The 17,682-nt window shown below is 42.2% G+C and overlaps 1 protein-coding gene across 1 annotated transcript in view; it reads left to right on the top strand.

Annotated features, from left to right (window-relative positions):
- KL (klotho) overlaps positions 1–17,682 on the top strand; it is a 39,508-nt gene that overhangs the window by 16,292 nt on the left and 5,534 nt on the right. Inside the window, exons 2-3 of the mRNA XM_061133192.1 lie at positions 11,372–11,882; positions 12,880–13,148. Coding sequence (XP_060989175.1) covers positions 11,372–11,882; positions 12,880–13,148 — 780 coding nt within the window. The remainder of the gene's footprint in view (positions 1–11,371; positions 11,883–12,879; positions 13,149–17,682) is intronic.

Raw genomic sequence — 17,682 nt, 5'->3', positions numbered from 1 at the left:
AATAATTTTGAAAAAACCTGTACCACTGAATAATGCTTTAAAGTTTCTGAAATGCTTTTGTGTATTTTTTTTAGGGGGGCAGGTAGGTAAATGAGTTGAGAGGCTCAGAGGTTAGGGATCTAAACTACCAAGGGATTGAATTGGAATCAGAACCCAGGTTTTCTGAACTCCTGTTTCCAGTGCTCACTGCCTTACTCCAAGACTGAGTTCCCTCCTTGTCCTCACATGCAGTGCTCAGAAATGGAGGCGTCACCAATGCCTTCATTTATTTGGTTGTTTGTGTATTTTTTGGCTTGCTGGGCATCATGTGGGATCTTAAATCTCCAACCGGGGATCGAACCTGTGCCCTCTTCAGTGAAAACATGGAGTCTTAACCATGGGACCACCAGGGAAGTTCCGAGTCATCAATGTCTTTAACCTTCATTAACTTCTGGAGACTCATCACTGCTAATAACAAAACAACACTACTAACCCATAGACAACTGTTGTTCTTACTATTGCTGTGTAATATGCCCAAACTTCTTGGCTTTAAGAAAACATTTAATTTTGTGGATCAGAATTGGGGAAAGGCGCATCTGGGCAGTTTTTCAGTGGGCTGCAAGTCATTTAGGGTTTGACCAGGCTGGGCATCCAAAATGACCAGACGTTGCAGAGCCTTACCAACACGGTGGTCTCAGGTTAGTTTAGACTTACTGTGCGGCAGCTGGCTTCCCCCAGCAAGCATCCCAAGAGAACTAGGAGGACGTAGTGCTGACTTTTGATTAGCCTCGATGTCATGCAGTGTCAGCTTCTGGCAGAGAAGTCATAACACCCCCCTCCCCCCATAACCCCCCACCCCCTGTGAGGAGTGGCAAGGTCACAATGTTGAAAGCCAAGGGGGATGTGTTATCTTCAGAAAAAACATTTTGGCACAGCATCTCAGGCTTTCTAGCTCACTGTGATCTGCGGGGAATGCCTTTTTTCCATCTCCCCAGGACCTACACATCTTTCAATATGTGGTTTAGAAACTTCCTCCTCCACGGAGACTTCTATGATGTCCCTCAACAAGAAGCACTTTTTATTTTCTCTGAATCCCTGTTGTATTTTTAATTTTTAAATTTTTTTTTTGATGTAGACCATTTTTAAAGTCTCCATTAAATTTGTTACAATATTGTTTCTGTTTTATGTTTCGGTGTTTTTGGCCATGGGGCACAGGGAATCTTAGCTCCCTGACCAGGAATTGAACCCACACCTCCTGCACTGATCCACCAGGGAAGTCCTTCCCAAATACTGTTTTTTTATTTTATTTTTTTTTTTCAGTGGGTTTTTTCATACATTGATATGAATCAGCCATGGATTTACACGTATTCCCCATCCCGATCCCCGCTCCCACCTCCCTCTCCACCCGATTCCTCTGGGTCTTCCCAGTGCACCAGGCCTGAGCACTTGTCTCATGCATCCCACCTGGGCTGGTGATCTGTTTCACCATAGATAGTATACATGCTGTTCTTTTGAAATATCCCACCCTCACATTCTCCCACAGAGTTCAAAAGTCTGTTCTGTATTTCTGTGTCTCTTTTTCTGTTTTGCATATATTGTTATCGTTACCATCTTTCTAAATTCCATATATATGTGTTAGTATGCTGTAATGTTCTTTATCTTTCTGGCTTACTTCACTCTGTATAAGGGGCTCCAGCTTCATCCATCTCATTAGGACTGGTTCAAATGAATTCTTTTTAATGGCTGAGTAATATTCCATGGTGTATATGTACCACAGCTTCCTTATCCATTCATCTGCTGATGGGCATCTAGGTTGCTTCCATGTCCTGGCTATTATAAACAGTGCTGCGATGAACATTGGGGTGCACGTGTCTCTTTCAGATCTGGTTTCCTCAGTGTGTATGCCCAGAAGTGGGATTGCTGGGTCATATGGCAGTTCCCAAATACTGTTTTTTTAAAAAAATCCTTCTTATGACACTTTAATTCTGGTGTCGTCATCATCACGTTGTATACCTGTGCTGCGGTCTCTGCATATTCCCTGCATCATAACTTGCCTGTTGTGCAAATATTTGCTTAGTGAGATAATGATTCCATGATAATTCAAATAATAGTCATGAAAAAGTGCATTTCAATTCAGAACTCTTTTCTTCCCCCACCATTCTCATTTCTGAAAATGGAAAGAAACCAGTCTCTCAGGAGGAGTTACAGCAGGAACCGAATGTGGCTGTTTCCTGGTGTTTATTGCTACTCTGTGAGAAATAAAGAAGATGGGGGAATGAAAACCATGTCATTTACAATTTGATTAAAAAGATTTTCTTCTTCTTTTTTTCTCTTTTCCTTTCATGTTTAAGCCCTGTGGTTTTGAATTTTCCCTTTCGTCATAGAGGAAGACAGATCAAGCAGTTAGGATTCCAGTTCCCTGTGCTGGAAGCATCCTCACTTCACAGCTGTTTAACATATCTGGCCTCAGCTCAGTCCCCTGTCCCTTCACCCACTGCTTTCCAGCAGCAGGAAGGACTTGCTTCTGTGCCTTGGGGCCCTTTTATCTGGTTCTTCTCTCTGCCTGGAATGTTCTTCCCCATCACCCCACCTCCAGATCCATAGCTCCCTCACCTCCTGTAAGCCTGTGCTCAGAAACCACTTTCTCAAATGTGGTATATCCTGAACACTCTATTTAAAATGCTTCTCCCAGCACCCCAGACTTAACGGGGACCCCTTCCTGGCTCAAGAAGCACTTCCTGGGAACCTGGAGGAGAGGAGTTCATCAGCTTCGTAGGTACGGCAGATAAAATGTGTGAATATGAATTTCTTGGGTTTGGTTTTTAGCTTCAGAATAGAAGACCCTAGAAGAGCAATTAAAAACAAAACAAAAACGAATGCAAGGCCTCTGGCATCATAGTGGCTATTAAGAAGGCAGCCTGCGATTCCTTATGCAGCCCCCAGACAGAAGCTCATTCTTTGCATTTAGTAGGTGAGCAACACTGCAGGGGCAAGAGGCTTATGTGTGTTAATTAACACCCTTGATGAACATTGGTAAATGAATCTGACGAAAGCCCGAGTGGACCCGCTTTTTTTGTGTGTGATAAAGAATAATCTTTGGGGATTATTTATGATCACAAAGGGAGACTGTAAGGAACATTTTTCCTAGACTTGGAAATGGGGCAGAAGGATTACTGGTGTCCTTCTGAGCGCCTGCCCAGGTTAATCCCATTCTCTGACTCTGCGGGTAAAGAAGAGAGTGGACCTTTGTTAGGTGTGCTGTTTACTGTGGATCAGGGTATTTTAGATTCTATAAGGGTAGAGGTTTATGGAAAGGATTCTTGCCTCATAGGCAATCCATATATGGATTTTGTCTTATTGAAATGGAAAATGAAAAGATCAAAACGATGGCATAGTCAATGAAAGTAAAAGGAATACTTTTGTGAGTGTCACTAAAAACAATTGCATCTCCTCTCCTTGGCACCAGGCCTCCCTTGTTTTCATACCATTTATCACCTGTTTAAAAAAAAATATCTACTTGTTTTTGGCTATGCGGGGTCTTCATTGCTGCACGCAGGCTTTCTCTAGTTGCTGCAAGCAGGTGATACTCTTTATTGCGGTGTGCTAGTCTCTCATTGAGGAGAAGGCAATGGCACCCCACTCCAGTACTCTTGCCTGGAAAATCCCATGGACGGAGGAGCCTGGTGGGCTGCAGTCCATGGGGTCGCTACGAGTTGGTCACGACTGAAAGACTTCACTTTCACTTTTCACTTTCATGCATTGGAGAAAACGGCAACCCACTCCAGTGTTCTTGCCTGGAGAATCCCAGGGACGGGGGAGCCTGGTGGGCTGCCGTCTATGGGGTCACACAGAGTCGGACACGACTGGAGCAACTTAGCAGCAGCAGCAGTCTCTCATTGCGATGGCCTCTTGGGTTGTGGGCACGGCTCTAGAGCGCGGGCTCAGTAGTTGTGGCCACAGGCCCAGCTGCTCCGTGGCACTGGATCTTCCTGGACCAGGGATCAAACCCACATCCCTTAATAGGCAGGTGGACCCCACAACCACTGAACCATCAGGCAACTCCCCACTTATCACCCTTTAACATTCTTTTTAGTTCGCATTTGTTATGTTTGTGGTTTGTTGTCCTTCCTCCTCCTGAGAGGGAAGCTCCGTGAGGGCAAATGTTTTTCTCTGACTTGTTCACTGTCGGATCCCTAACACCAGAACTGGGCCAAGCCTGTAGTTGTTGCTGGTTAGTCACCAAGACGCTTTCGCCCAGTGTCCAACTCATGGACTGTAGTCTGCTAGGCTCCTCTGTCCTTGGGATTTCCCAGGCAAGAATATTGGAGTGGGTTGCCAAATAGTAGGTGCTTAATAAATACTTGTGGAAGGAAAATATTCCTTAATGTAGATCAGTGACTTTCAAACTCTTTTGACCTTGACCCCCAACAGTAAGAAAGGCATTTCACATGTTGACACATACACAACAGAGAAGTTTCACAAAGCAATACTTAGCCTTATGACATGTGGTGCGCTTTATTTTCTTTTTTGTTTTTGTTTTTTTAATATTTGTTTATTTTGGCTGCGCTGAGTCTTAGTTGTAGTACATGGGATTTTCAATCTTTGTTGAGGCCTGTGGGATCTTTCATTGCAGCATCTAGGATCTTTAATTGTGGCATTTGAATTCTTAGTTGTGGCACTTGGGATCTAGGGATCAAAACCAGGCCCCCTGCATTGGGAGTGCAGAGTCTTAGCCACTGGACCCCTGATGTTTTCAAATTAGTTCTATTTTATTTTCATTTTGAAAATCATTGTGGCTACACAGAACTTAATTTCACAACTGGAATCAGTAGTATGAAAAACTTTAACTTAAAACCGTGTAGAAACTGTAGCCACGTAAGGCAGATGGGAAAAAGAGGGGAAGGGGGGCAGGCAGATTACTTTCATTATTAGCTAAATATTTCCTATTTCTGTAATCTTATCCTGTCTCACAGTATAGAAGCCCTCGTGACACATCCACATGTCACTTTTTCTTTAGGTGAAAAGTGTTCTCTCCTGCAATAAAGATTGAGTTATTTCCAAAGCAAAGAGCTAGAAATGAGCCTGGGAGCTGAGAAATGATCTTAAAGTCTCAGAGAGAGTCAGTTGGTTGGCACCTGCTGTTGATAAGTCGAAGAAGGAGAATTAGAGGAGCAGGCAGAGGTAAACATTTATAAAGTAAAGGTGACTGTTATGGAAAAAAAACCATTTTTCTCAACTTTGTTGAAATCAGAGAGTAGCTGTTTCATGAGGGTATTATAGGATTACTTTGGTGATTATAGTGATAGATGTTTATTGAAAAGAACCTGGTTGACTGATGGAACTTCTGATGCTTTTGCTGATCTTGTGAATATATCCCTTATCTGGGTCCTTGATTTTCTTGTCGCTTTTTCTCATCTAGCCTAATGTCTCCCCTACCTGTTCCTTTCTCAGCTCTCATTTTGTTGCTGTTAGAAAAACAGATGCAAACACCAGGAACTGAAACTCCTCTGTGTCTCTGATAATGCTGTGATTAATGGACCAGACAGATTCTGGTCATAAGCCGGATATTTTGTTAACAACCTAGTATCAGTGATTTAGAAGGATTTGGTAGCAGCATGATTTAGTATTAAATAGAATGATTTAACTGGTGTTGATTGGTTCTGTACAGATAAATTAATGAGGCAAAAAACCTAATCTCTGATTTATTGACATATTTTCCCAGAGTGAGCTATGAAATAATTTTTAACTTCATTTGAAGTAAAACAAATGAATAAGGTCTTTTCTGTAACCTACTTTGGAAAAATCCAGACAAATTGATCATAAGTAACAAAACTCCAAAACTACATCATGGTTTTAAAAAATCTACCTTGATCTCTATCTTGTCTAGATGTAAAAGCATGCCTTTGAGTGAGTTCTTATAGACTCTCATTTGGTTACATGTATATTAAGGACTTCTATATTTGCAAATGACTAAGCCCAACTAGATCCAACCAGTCCATCCTAAAGGAGATCAGTCCTGGGTGTTCACTGGAAGGACTGATGCTGAAGCTGAAACTGCAATACTTTGGCCGCCTCATGCGAAGAGGTGACTCATTGGAAAAGACTCTGATGCTGGGAGGGATTGGGGACAGGAGGAGAAGGGGACAACAGAGGATGAGATGGCTGGATGGCATCACCGACTCGATGGACATGAGTTTGAATAAACTCCGGGAGTTGGTGCTGGACAGGGAGGCCTGTCATGCTGCAGTTCATGGGGTCGCAAAGAGTCGGACATGACTGAGCGACTGAACTGAACTGAAGCCCAGCTAATACTAGGTTAAAGAGGCAAAGGAACTTTATTAGAAAGATGCTGGGATGAGTCACAGAACTGAGCTCCAAAGACTTTGGAGATTGATCTTGTAAAGTACCATTACCATCAAAGAAGTAATAACGGGAAAGCAGCAGTAGAGTGGTAGTGGTGATGGTGGTTTAGTTGCTAAGTTGCATCCAACTCTTGCTTTCTTGTGGTCTGTAGCTGCCAGGCTCCTCTGTCCATGGAATTTCCCAGGCAAGAATACTTGAGTGGGTTACCATTTCCTTTTCTGGGGAATCTTCCTGAGTCAGGGATTGAACTCAGGTCTCTGCATCAGGCAGATGCATTACCACTGAGCCACCAGGGAAGCCCGGCAGTAAGAGTGATCAGGATTGATGAGGGACTGCTTCTTGGAAGAGGCAAGTCTAAACAGAAGGCAGAAGGGGATATAGATGTAGAGGAAAAAGTAGAATGTTGTTTCAGGATTGACAGATTGTCATCCAAGTTAGGTACAGGCCTGGATGAAGGGTGCTGAGAAACTGACCTGACTGTAACCAAAGAACCGAGTTGGGGAGTGATGAGGTATATGTTGATAGGAAAGTGTTAATTTGTGGGAGGCTGTATGGTTTGGTGACTGAGCTAGAAATTTTACTTGTTCAATTGCCTAAGAGGGCTTCTCAAGTGGCTCAGATGGTAAAGACTGCCTGCAATGTGGGAGACCCAGGTTTGATCCCTGGGAGAAGGGAATGGCCTATGAAGTACAAAATGAAGTCAAGCCAGCTCAGATGCTTTTTATATCCATGATTTGTGTGACAAGGTGTCAGGGAGGGTGACACCCTGAGGCCCTGGGCACAGGTTAGGGCCTGGGTGATAGAAGCAGGTTCCAGGAAACTTTTGACAACTGCACACAGAGCTACTGGCTATTTGGGGGGATAAAAGCTATAGATGGCTTTTTTTTGGAAATTATTTATGTGCACTATTAAATGGTTCTTTTGGGGGGAGGCTGCTTGAAATTCTATCTTTATAAACTTCAGTTTACAATCCATGAGGCTGTACTGATAGAAGTAAGAGTAATAATTTGGTCTACAATCATGAATATTAGGTTAGTTGGTGTACCTGTATAACAGTGCAGGGTAGCTATGACTTTTAAGAAAAAGTCCTTAGCTATGTAATTGTGATACTGTTCTTAGTAGTAAGAGGATGCCAAATGGGGGAAAAAAAAATCTCCAGTGCTCTCTGAAATCTGTCTGCTCCTTTGACCTTTCTCAGAAGAGTACACCTTTATTTTAGAACCAAAACAACATCTTGAGGGCTCTTTCTGGGTAGGGAGTGGACACAAATTAGCCATCAGAATGATTTACTTTGGCCACCTGATGTGAAGAACTGACTCATTTGAAAAGACCCCTGATGCTGGGAAAGATTGAAGCCAGGAGAAGGGGATGACAGAGAATGAGATGGTTGGATGACATCACCAACTCAATGGATATGAGTTTGAGTAAACTCTGGGAGTTGGTGATGGACAGGGAGGCCTGGCATGCTGCAGTTCATGGGGTCACAAAGAGTTGGACATGACTGAGCAACTGAACTGAATGATTTTCTGCTTATGGCCTGCATTTCAGTTATTTCACCATTGGTCTCAGTCCATTTAATTAACATTATTTGTAGGATTAAATTAATCTTTTAAGAATTATTCCATTTCAATTTTTTAAAATTTAAAAAATGATTTTTAAAAGTGACCCATTCAGTATTACCTCTGAAGTACATTTGAGTGATTAATATCACCCATGTTTTCTCCAACTTCAGACTTATTTACCCAGCTGCCAACCAGGCATCTTCATTGAGATGAACCCATGACCTAAACAGAACCTAATTTGTTAAGTGGAACACAGGGTGCCTAAGCTGAGCCTTGGTTTAATAATAGATCAAAAGGGAAATTGAAATAGAGATGTCTGTTACTGACAGGTCCTGGAGGAAGTATGTGGACCCCTTGAGGGACCACACAGGATGACAGAGAGAGAGACAGAGAGACAGGACCCTGGACACATGCCTTTAAGAGGGTCCATGTGTGAGTGCTTTGGGGTTCCTGGGTCAATTCAAATCAAAAGCGGGCTTTTGGTAAGCCCCAGGGGAGTCTCACCTCAGGGGTGCATAAGGCATGTAGATGGTGGGAGACAGGGGAGAACTGTTGATCACAGGGGCTGGTGGGGAAGCCATATTAGGAACTCATAGTAATTTGTGACTGTGGGCTGTTATCCAGGGCATGTGCTACCTTGATGGGGCTAGTGGACACAAGGTACCTGCAGGACACAAGGTTCAACAAAAGGGATGCCAAGGCAGAACACCAAGAAGTAGCTTAGTTAAACTCTTGACACATATTTTACCAGCAGTCTGGTTGGGTCCCTTAGCCCAGTCAATCAACACATAAAACTAATCATCACACTTTCCAATGTTACAAATTTATACTACACTTTTCTAAGATAACTGACCACTAGAAAAACACTTGGAATTGTATCATATAATTTAATCCTTGCCACATTCCTGCAGGAGAACAGATGCTATTCCCATTTGTACAAAGATCCCGTTTGTACAAAGAAGCATGAGACAGGGCGCTCAGGGCTGGCGTGCTGGGATGACCCTGAGGGATGGGAAGGGAAGCGAGGTGGGGGGGGCGTTCAGGATGGGGGACACATGTACACCCATGGCTGATTCATGACAATGTATAGCAAAAACCACTACAATATTGTAAAGTAATTAGCCTCCAATTAAAATACATTAATTAATTTTAAAAAAAAAAAGAAAGAAATACCTGAGGCTCATACTGATAATGGGAAGAGGATTTGGGAGCCCAACCTAAGAGTCTTCTAACCCAGACTCCAGGTCGTATCATGCCACTGCTATGGGCCGAATTCCTTAGCAGGTGGACTTTCCTTTGCCTTAACGTGTTTTTCTTTTTGTTCTGTTGATCCTTTAGGGAAAGAAAGAATAAACATTCATGGAGACCCTACCGTATGGAAATTCTATTAGGTGTTTTACATGAAGTATTTCATTTAATCCTCATTATAGCCTATGAGTGGAGAAGGAAATGGCAACCCACTCCAGTATTCTTGCCTGGAGGATCCCAGGGACAGAGGAGCCTGGTGGACTGCCGTCTACGGGGTTGCACACTTAGCATGCATGCATAGCCTATGAGAGACACATGAAAGTTAGTCTTACCTACTCAAGTTAAGGTATATGGTCAAAGGCACACACAGAAAGTGGTGGCACAGGAATTTTATCTGCCATCAAATACCACATATGCACTTTCCTATAGCCAAGGTCATTTGTTTCCTTGCTAAACCTCCTCTGAGCCATGTCAAAGCACTCAAGGTTAGAAGAGTGGTATGTGATTGTAGATGTTCTACTGTATGGCTCTGACTCAGCTGCCTGCTAAACGGACCCAGATTGGGAAATTCTTGGCTACTCACACTTCTCCCTGGCCTTCTGACTTTCCCCATCACAGCACTTGTTCTGTGGAGGTATGTCTGTTAGGTTTAGATGACTCTCTGTAGGCTTCATACCAGCCAAATTAGGAAAGTCCTCTAGTCTAATATTCTGCCTACTGTAGCCTGAATTTCTCCCTTTCTGTTCTGTTTAACTCTTTAACTGATGAGATTTCTTCTCAGCTGGGAAGGGTGAGCTAGGATGATAGAGGTGAGGAAGACAGAGAAGGGTGGGACACCTCACAAATCCAGCAGCATAGTACAATCAAATCCTAGTTCCTTGAATCACATGGGCAAAGGCCATTATTCTTCTGATCAATATTTTATTCTCTTTTTTCTTCTTAGCATATAGATAGCTGCCTCAGGTCATAAATAAAATATATTTCATTAAATGGAGAATAGCAGGTATTTACTAAGAAAATAAAAATGAAAGAATGCATTATTTTATTCCATTGAAATGTTTGGCTGAACCCATAAGAATGAGGATAAGGCCATTCTTGGACACTTGCACTGAAATGAACCAAGAGAAAAATATTAAAGGACAAGGAAGAGGATATTTGGCATATGAGTGCAAGAGCTTCTTCAGGGGCAGGGAGTGGAATGAAAATTGGCAAGATCATTGGGAGAATGTGAATCAAACAGAATTAAAATGGAGTTTTCTAAGAGAATATGTTAGGAGAGCAAAAGGCTGATAAATAGTTCTTGTATTTAGATACAAACAGGGGGAGTAGATCAGGAATTCAAAAGTAAGAGAAACTTAAGGAAGGAAAAAAACACTATTCTTTGTAAACAGAAAGGAAACAAATGAAAATAAGATATCAGAAGTCAGCAAGATCTTATGGGAGTCTTCAGCTGATCTTATGGAAGCAAAGCCCATTTCACTGCTGTAGGAAACTCCCAGCTGAGTGCTGACTGTGGACATCTGATTTCCTTGAAGCTGCATTTAAGTTTTTTCTGATTTTGGCTTGTGTCTTATACTCTGCGAGGGTTGGCAATAAGCCAGCAGTGTCCCAGAGTTCTGGAGAGTGGGCCAAGGTTAGATATTGGAGTTGGTTCTTTAATTTAACGCACTGATTCTTCTTAAAGAGAAGAACAAAGATTGTGAGAACACGTGTTAGAATTTTGTTATGAGAGATGAATACAAAATATTAAATTGACTCCAGCAACTTGTGTCAACTTGAAAACTCCCTGTCTCTTAGGATAAAAAAAAATATAATCCTATTTAGAAATTCCTGATGTAATCACAGATGTGGAATTGGTTCTTTTCATGAAACCTATTAATTAAAAAGTACATAATCCAAAGTCAGTTAAGTAGTAAGATATTACAAATTCTTATTCCATTAACTTTTCAAAGTATGAATAATAACACATTCAATACTAGAAATTCATATTTTTTCCATGGGCTTCTGAAAAACATGACAATGATTCCAGTTATGGTAGCAGCTCACTGTGACCTGACTTACCGCTGGAATTTTTTTATTGGTTTCAGGTGACTTTTACATTGAGGGATTAGTCATTAGTTAGACTTGATGAGAAACAGGACTAGAACTGGACTTTCAAATATGTGTTGTTTTTCTGCTCACAATCAGAGATAAATTCACCATGGTTTTTCTCTTTATAGGCTCATGCCAAAATCTGGCATCTCTACGATACTTCTTTCCGCCCCACTCAGGGAGGCCAGGTGTCCATTGCCCTAAGCTCCCACTGGATCAGTCCTCGAAGAATGACTGAACACAGCATCAAAGAATGTCAAAAATCTCTTGACTTTGTCCTGGGCTGGTTTGCCAAACCCATATTTATTGATGGAGACTATCCTGAGAGCATGAAGAATAACCTTTCATCTCTTCTGCCTGATTTTACTGAATCTGAGAAAAAGTTCATCAAGGGAACAGCCGACTTTTTTGCTCTTTCCTTTGGCCCAACCTTGAGTTTTCAACTGTTGGACCCTCAGATGAAATTCCGCCAACTGGAATCTCCCAGCCTGAGGCAACTCCTTTCCTGGATTGACCTTGAGTATAACCACCCTCAAATATTTATTGTGGAGAATGGCTGGTTTGTTTCAGGGACCACCAAGAGAGATGATGCCAAATATATGTATTACCTCAAAAAATTCATAATGGAAACCTTAAAAGGTAGGATTGAAGATAAAATCCTAATTTCCTGTCAAAATCCACTGGAAAAACAATCCTTAAGATGATCTTAATAAACTGTGTGAATTTATAGTTTTTAATCAGAATGTAGAAATTCATTTTGGCAATAGTAGGAATGCATTTATATAGCACCTTTCTCATCTGGGGACTTGAGGAGCTTAATTTTTTAAGTTTGTTTCATAAATGAGAAATGTTATAATGTTTATACAATTATAAAGGTTATAATGTTTGAAATTACTTGACTTTCAGAGTTACTACTCTAGATTTTTACATTATATTAAAGATTAAGTAAATCCCAAGATATCTAGATCCCTGTACACATTTTTCTGGCTTAGATTGCTTGTACTGAATAAAACACTTTGTATTTGTTTTTTTTTTTAAAAAGGAATATCAATACTTTCTGGCAAAGAGTAAGTAATTCATGTCTTTAAAGACTTAATTTACTTACTGCATCAAGCACAAAGGTAGGTACTTAGGATAGAAAAGTAGAACAAGACACCTTGGCCCAAAGAGTGTCCATTAGAAAGAAGGGAAATCCAAATAAAAAGTTTTGGAGATAAGCCTATTTTTGAGGACATTTATTTGCAGAGTTCTCTAGGTTCTATTGGCTTCCCGGGTGGCACAATGGTAAAGAATCTGTCTGCCAATGCAGGAGACATGTGTTTGATCCCTGGGTCAGGAAGATCCCCTGGAGTAGGAAATAGCAACCCACGCTAGTATTCTTGCCTGGGAAATCCCATGGACAGAGGAGCCTGGTGGACTATAGCCCATGGGGGTTGCAAAGAGCTGAACAGGACTGAGCATGCATGCAATAGGTCCTATCAGAGCCTTTCATCTGTGAGAAAGGTCATCAGTTTACCAAACAATAAACATTATACTAAATTTATTTCCTGAAATAGTAAAATCCTCAAATGCTCTTGAATCATGTAGCAAGTGCCCATCACAGGGTCACGATGCTCTTGTCCTCTTTCCTTTGCAGCCATCAGGCTGGACGGGGTGGATGTCATTGGGTACACGGCCTGGTCACTCATGGACGGCTTCGAGTGGCACCGGGGCTACAGCATCAGACGTGGACTCTTCTACGTCGACTTTCTAAGCCAGGACAAGAAGTTGTTGCCGAAGTCTTCAGCCTTGTTCTACCAAAAGCTGATAGAGAACAATGGCTTCCCTCCTTTACCTGAAAACCAACCCCTAGAAGGGACATTTCCCTGTGACTTTGCTTGGGGAGTTGTTGACAACTGCATTCAAGTAAGTCAGCTGACAAAATCAATCCGCAGTCTCACCAGCCCTATCTCTAGTAAGTAGTGCTTCCTTATTAGGTTGTCATGGCACATGGTCCATTCCTCAGGCCAAACATGGTTCCTCAGCAAGTGCACGAAAGGCATCATGTGGAATGCTGCACACTTCTCTCCAAAAATCTTCCTGGCTTCATCTTGCACTTTAAATCAGCTCCGAAAGGGAACAGATTTAAAATATATCCATCTTTAAGATCTGATAAGATACTAAAAGATAAAACACTCTCTTTTAATACCATGGTTTTCAATCCCTTTTAAAGTAGTTGTTGAGTTCTTCCATAAACAAGACGTAATACAGAATTCCACACTATCTGAGATCTCACTGGAGCTGCTGAGGTGGAGGCAGGGACATTAGGCAGAGCCCTCTTGACCATAACTGTGGAACCCCCAAGATTGTGGAAATATCTCCGGAATGAGAGCCCTTGCTCAGTGATGCACTGATCAGAATGCCATTTCTAACAACAGTTTTCGAATTGAAATGGTAAGGAAGTTCTTCAAAATGGTCACCCAAGTATTTATTGAGCATCCTATATGCAGTTAGCCCTCAACATCTTTCTTCATTTTTCCAGCTTCAAAAGAATCTGTTTTCTAGGGTTTGATTAAATACTTTAGTGAGCACTTATTGGAAGCTTCGTGTGTATATTGTTAATTGTTGGAGGGAAGAGGGCTCAGTTGAGGGGAGTACACAGTGAGATGAGTAAGATATGATTCCTGCTTTCAGAGGAGTCTATTGAGGGGAAATGATGGGTCACAAATAGTATAAGAGTGTGAACAGAGCATGGTGGCAAGTGAGCAGGGTGGTAGGGGATGGAGGTGTTGCTGAACAGAGTCTGTGTGTGAAAATAGAGACCAAGATAGAAACGAAGTTTGGTGTCCACAAACAGAACTTTTTTTAGCACGTTGGGTGCTTCTACACAATTTGTTGGTTCTGCAGGGGAGGAAAAATAACTTCCCCTGTACCCTTATGAGTGTTTAACTGAGACCCCAGTAGTAAGAGATAGATTCACATGAGAAAAACAAACAGAAGTTTATTAGTATGTATACCTCATGTATATATGGGAGATACCCTGAGAAGAATGAGTAACTCACCAAGGTGGCTTAAAATTTCAGGCTTAAATAGCACCTTAATTAGAAAAGGGGAAAAGTAAGTGATTTTTAGAAGAGATGAATAGGCCCTTAAAAGAAGACATGAGAGCTCTGATAGCTTGTGACAAAGTTTGCCTGAATGTGATGTTGACTTCGAATGCCCTCCTCTGTGATAACAGTCAGGCTTCCCTCATTGGCAAAACTCCCACAAAGGGGATTTATGACAGTCTTTTTGAGTTTCTTTTGGAGGATTCATCTCTAGGCAGATAAGGGGAATTCAGAGAAGGCCCTTCCCTTGGATTTGCTATTTTTTCAAGTGCCTGAAGCTCAAAATAATATACTGAAGGGGCATTTTAGGGGTGGCATGCCTTGACTTCTACAGTTGTATTTTGGGGCATCATATTCTGTTACTTTTTGGTTCAAAAAAGGTATTTGGAGAGAGTGCTTGGATCTGGGGAAAGGCCTTCTAGTTGAGATGAGTTGCTGTTTCCTGGTAAATATCTAGTTGAAATCTTTGATTCATTAGGAAATAAATCAACACGATCCTTTTAAAATTTTTTTTCCCCTGCTGAGTCATATTATGCTTACATCTTATTCAGACCTCCAGTTAGTTTTAAGGACAATCTTGACTTTAATCCCTTCCTTTGTTGTTGTTGTTCAGTAGCTAAATCATGTCCGACTCTGTGACCCCATGGATTGCAGCATGCCAAGCTTCCCTGTCCTTCACTATCTCTCAGAGTTTGCTCAGACTCATTTCCTTTGAGTTGATGATGCTATCCAACCATCATAATCCCTTCCTTATGATTGTTTAAGATTTTAAAAAATATGAAGCATTTTAAAAATCTTCAATGAATTTGTTACAATATTGCTTCTGTTTTATGTTTTGGCTTTTTTGGCCATGAGACATGTGGTATCTTAGCTCCCTGACCATATATCAAGCCCCACCCCTCGTATTGGAAGGCGAAGTCTTAACTACTGGATGGCCAGGGAAGTCCCCCTACCTTACATTTCAAAGGCAACCAAGAACGCTATGTTCTCAAGGATATCTGAGCCCAGTAGCTTGTCTTCATAGCTCTACCTGGTTCTGTTTGGGGTTTTTCTCGCTCCTCCATCTCCCTCAGTTCAGTTAAGTTCAGTAGTTGCTCAGTCGTGTCCGACTCTTTGCAACCCCATGAATCGCAGCACGCCAGGCCTCCCTGTCCATCTCCAACTCCAGGAGTTTACTCAAACTCATGTCCATCGAGTCAGTGATACCATCCAGCCATCTCATCCTCTGTCATCCCCTTCTCCTCCTGCCCCCAATCCTTCCCAGCATCAGGCTCTTTTCCAATGAGTCAACTCTTCGCATGAGGTGGCAAAGTATTGGAGTTTCAGCTTCAGCATCAGTCCTTCCAGTGAACACCCAGGACTGATCTCCTTTAGGATGGACTGGTTGGATCTCCTTGCAGTCCAAGGGACTCTCAAGAGTCTTCTCCAACACCACAGTTCAAATGCATCAATTATTCTGCTCTCAGCTTTCTTCACAGTCCAACTCTCACATCCATACATGACCACTGGAAAAACTATAGCCCTGACCAGACGGACCTTTGTTGGCAAAGTAGTGTCTCTGCTTTTCAATATGCTGTCTGGGTTGGTCATAACTTTCCTTCCAGGGAGTAAGCGTCTTTTAATTTCATGGCTGCAATCACCATCTGCAGTGATTTTGGAGCCCAGAAAAATAAAGTCTGACACTGTTTCCACTGTTTCCCCATCTATTTCCCATGAAGTGATGGGACCGGATGCCATGATCTTAGTTTTCTGAATGTTGGGCTTTAAGCCAACTTTTTCACTCTCCTCTTTCACTTTCATCAAGAGGCTTTTTAGTTCCTCTTCACTTTCTGCCATAAGGGTGGTGTCATCTACATATCTGAGGTGATTGATATTTCTCCCGGCAATCTTGATTCCAGCTTGTGCTTCTTCCAGCCCAGCGTTTCTCATGATGTACTCTGCAAGTAAGTTAAATAAGCAGGGTGACAATATACAGCCTTGACGTACTCCTTTTCCTATTTGGAACCAGTCTGTTGTTCCATGTCCAATTCTAACTGTTGCTTCCTGACCTGCATACAGGTTTCTCAAGAGGCAGGTCAGGTGGTCTGGTCTGCCTATCTCTTTCAGAATTTTCCACAGTTTATTGTGATCCACACAGTCAAAGGCCTTGGCATAGTCAATAAAGCTAACCCACTGCTATTTAGAAACTCCCCATTCTAACTTCTCTCCTGCAAGTGGGATCCATGGTGGGGTTCAAGTGGGATCTGAAGGGACAGAAGAGGTGCTAGTGATGGAGGAGAGAGAAGGAAGGCGATCCCGCAGTCCATCCTGGTTGGTCCCGCATCCCTGTTCTGCCTCTCGACCTTCTGCTGAGCCCTGCTTCCTGCTGGGTCCTGGGCCACCCTAGGGCTTGTGCTCTGTCCTATCTCCAACAGTAGCCCAGCCAGGGCTGATAATTCCCAGCTTCATCCTTCGTGAAGAGAAGGCTCCGCCAGTGTTTCTGTGCAGGCAGTGTAACTCGGGGAGCAGTGGGGATATTGTGGGGAGGTCTTTTACTTCTGCTCTGTTCCCCATCCAGGGATTGTGTTTGTCTTGGGAACTGGTCAGCGGTGAGAACATTTTAAGAATACATCCTGTTTCCTCCAGAGAGAAGAAAACTGATCAGAAGCAACAAGTATGGCAGCAAAGAGGAAGGGAGATGAGGAGAGAATTCCTTTTTCTGCTTCCTAGAAGCAGTTGTTTAGACTTTGATCCAGTGCCAGCCACTCATCAGCCCGGGGGCTCTGCTCTCGGGTTGCACCGCTCAGGGTCATGGCGCCTGCACCTCGCAGAGCCGCACAGTCATCTCCTTCGCTGACCCAGCCAGACACAAACCACCACGACCGTGAACTCCTCCAGGAGCTCGCCAGTGGAAAAAGGCTGCAGTTGCTATTTTATTCTCTCTGCTTTTCACCTTGAGCTTTGTACTGTTTTGGCAGTGTGCTTTCCAAGCTAACTTCCTAATTGACAGAGCAAAAATGAGGTTTTGTTTTTGTTTTTGTTTTTTTTAGGGAAGTTCTTATAAGTGTATGGATAAGTTTTAATTTACAAGTGAGTCTCTATACTTTTAATGCATTGTATTAGAGTTCTGAAAAGTGAATTTTAAACCATTGAAATTTATCTTTTCACTTCTGGCTAGTATTTCAAGAATTCTTAATATGAATGAGGCGTGCATTTCACCTGAAAAAAATTTTAAATTATATCTCACCTCTCTGAGATGACAGACCTGTCTGAAGTCTGATCTTGGGCTTATTCACATGGATTATCATTGTCCTTGGACCTAATTTCCCAGCTGAGAGGTTTGTTTTTCCATAATCACTAATGTTCATAGTAAA

This window comes from Dama dama, chromosome 30, assembly GCF_033118175.1.
Source record: "Dama dama isolate Ldn47 chromosome 30, ASM3311817v1, whole genome shotgun sequence".
Taxonomy (NCBI): domain Eukaryota; kingdom Metazoa; phylum Chordata; class Mammalia; order Artiodactyla; family Cervidae; genus Dama; species Dama dama.
This window is presented reverse-complemented; position numbering and strand designations above follow the sequence as displayed.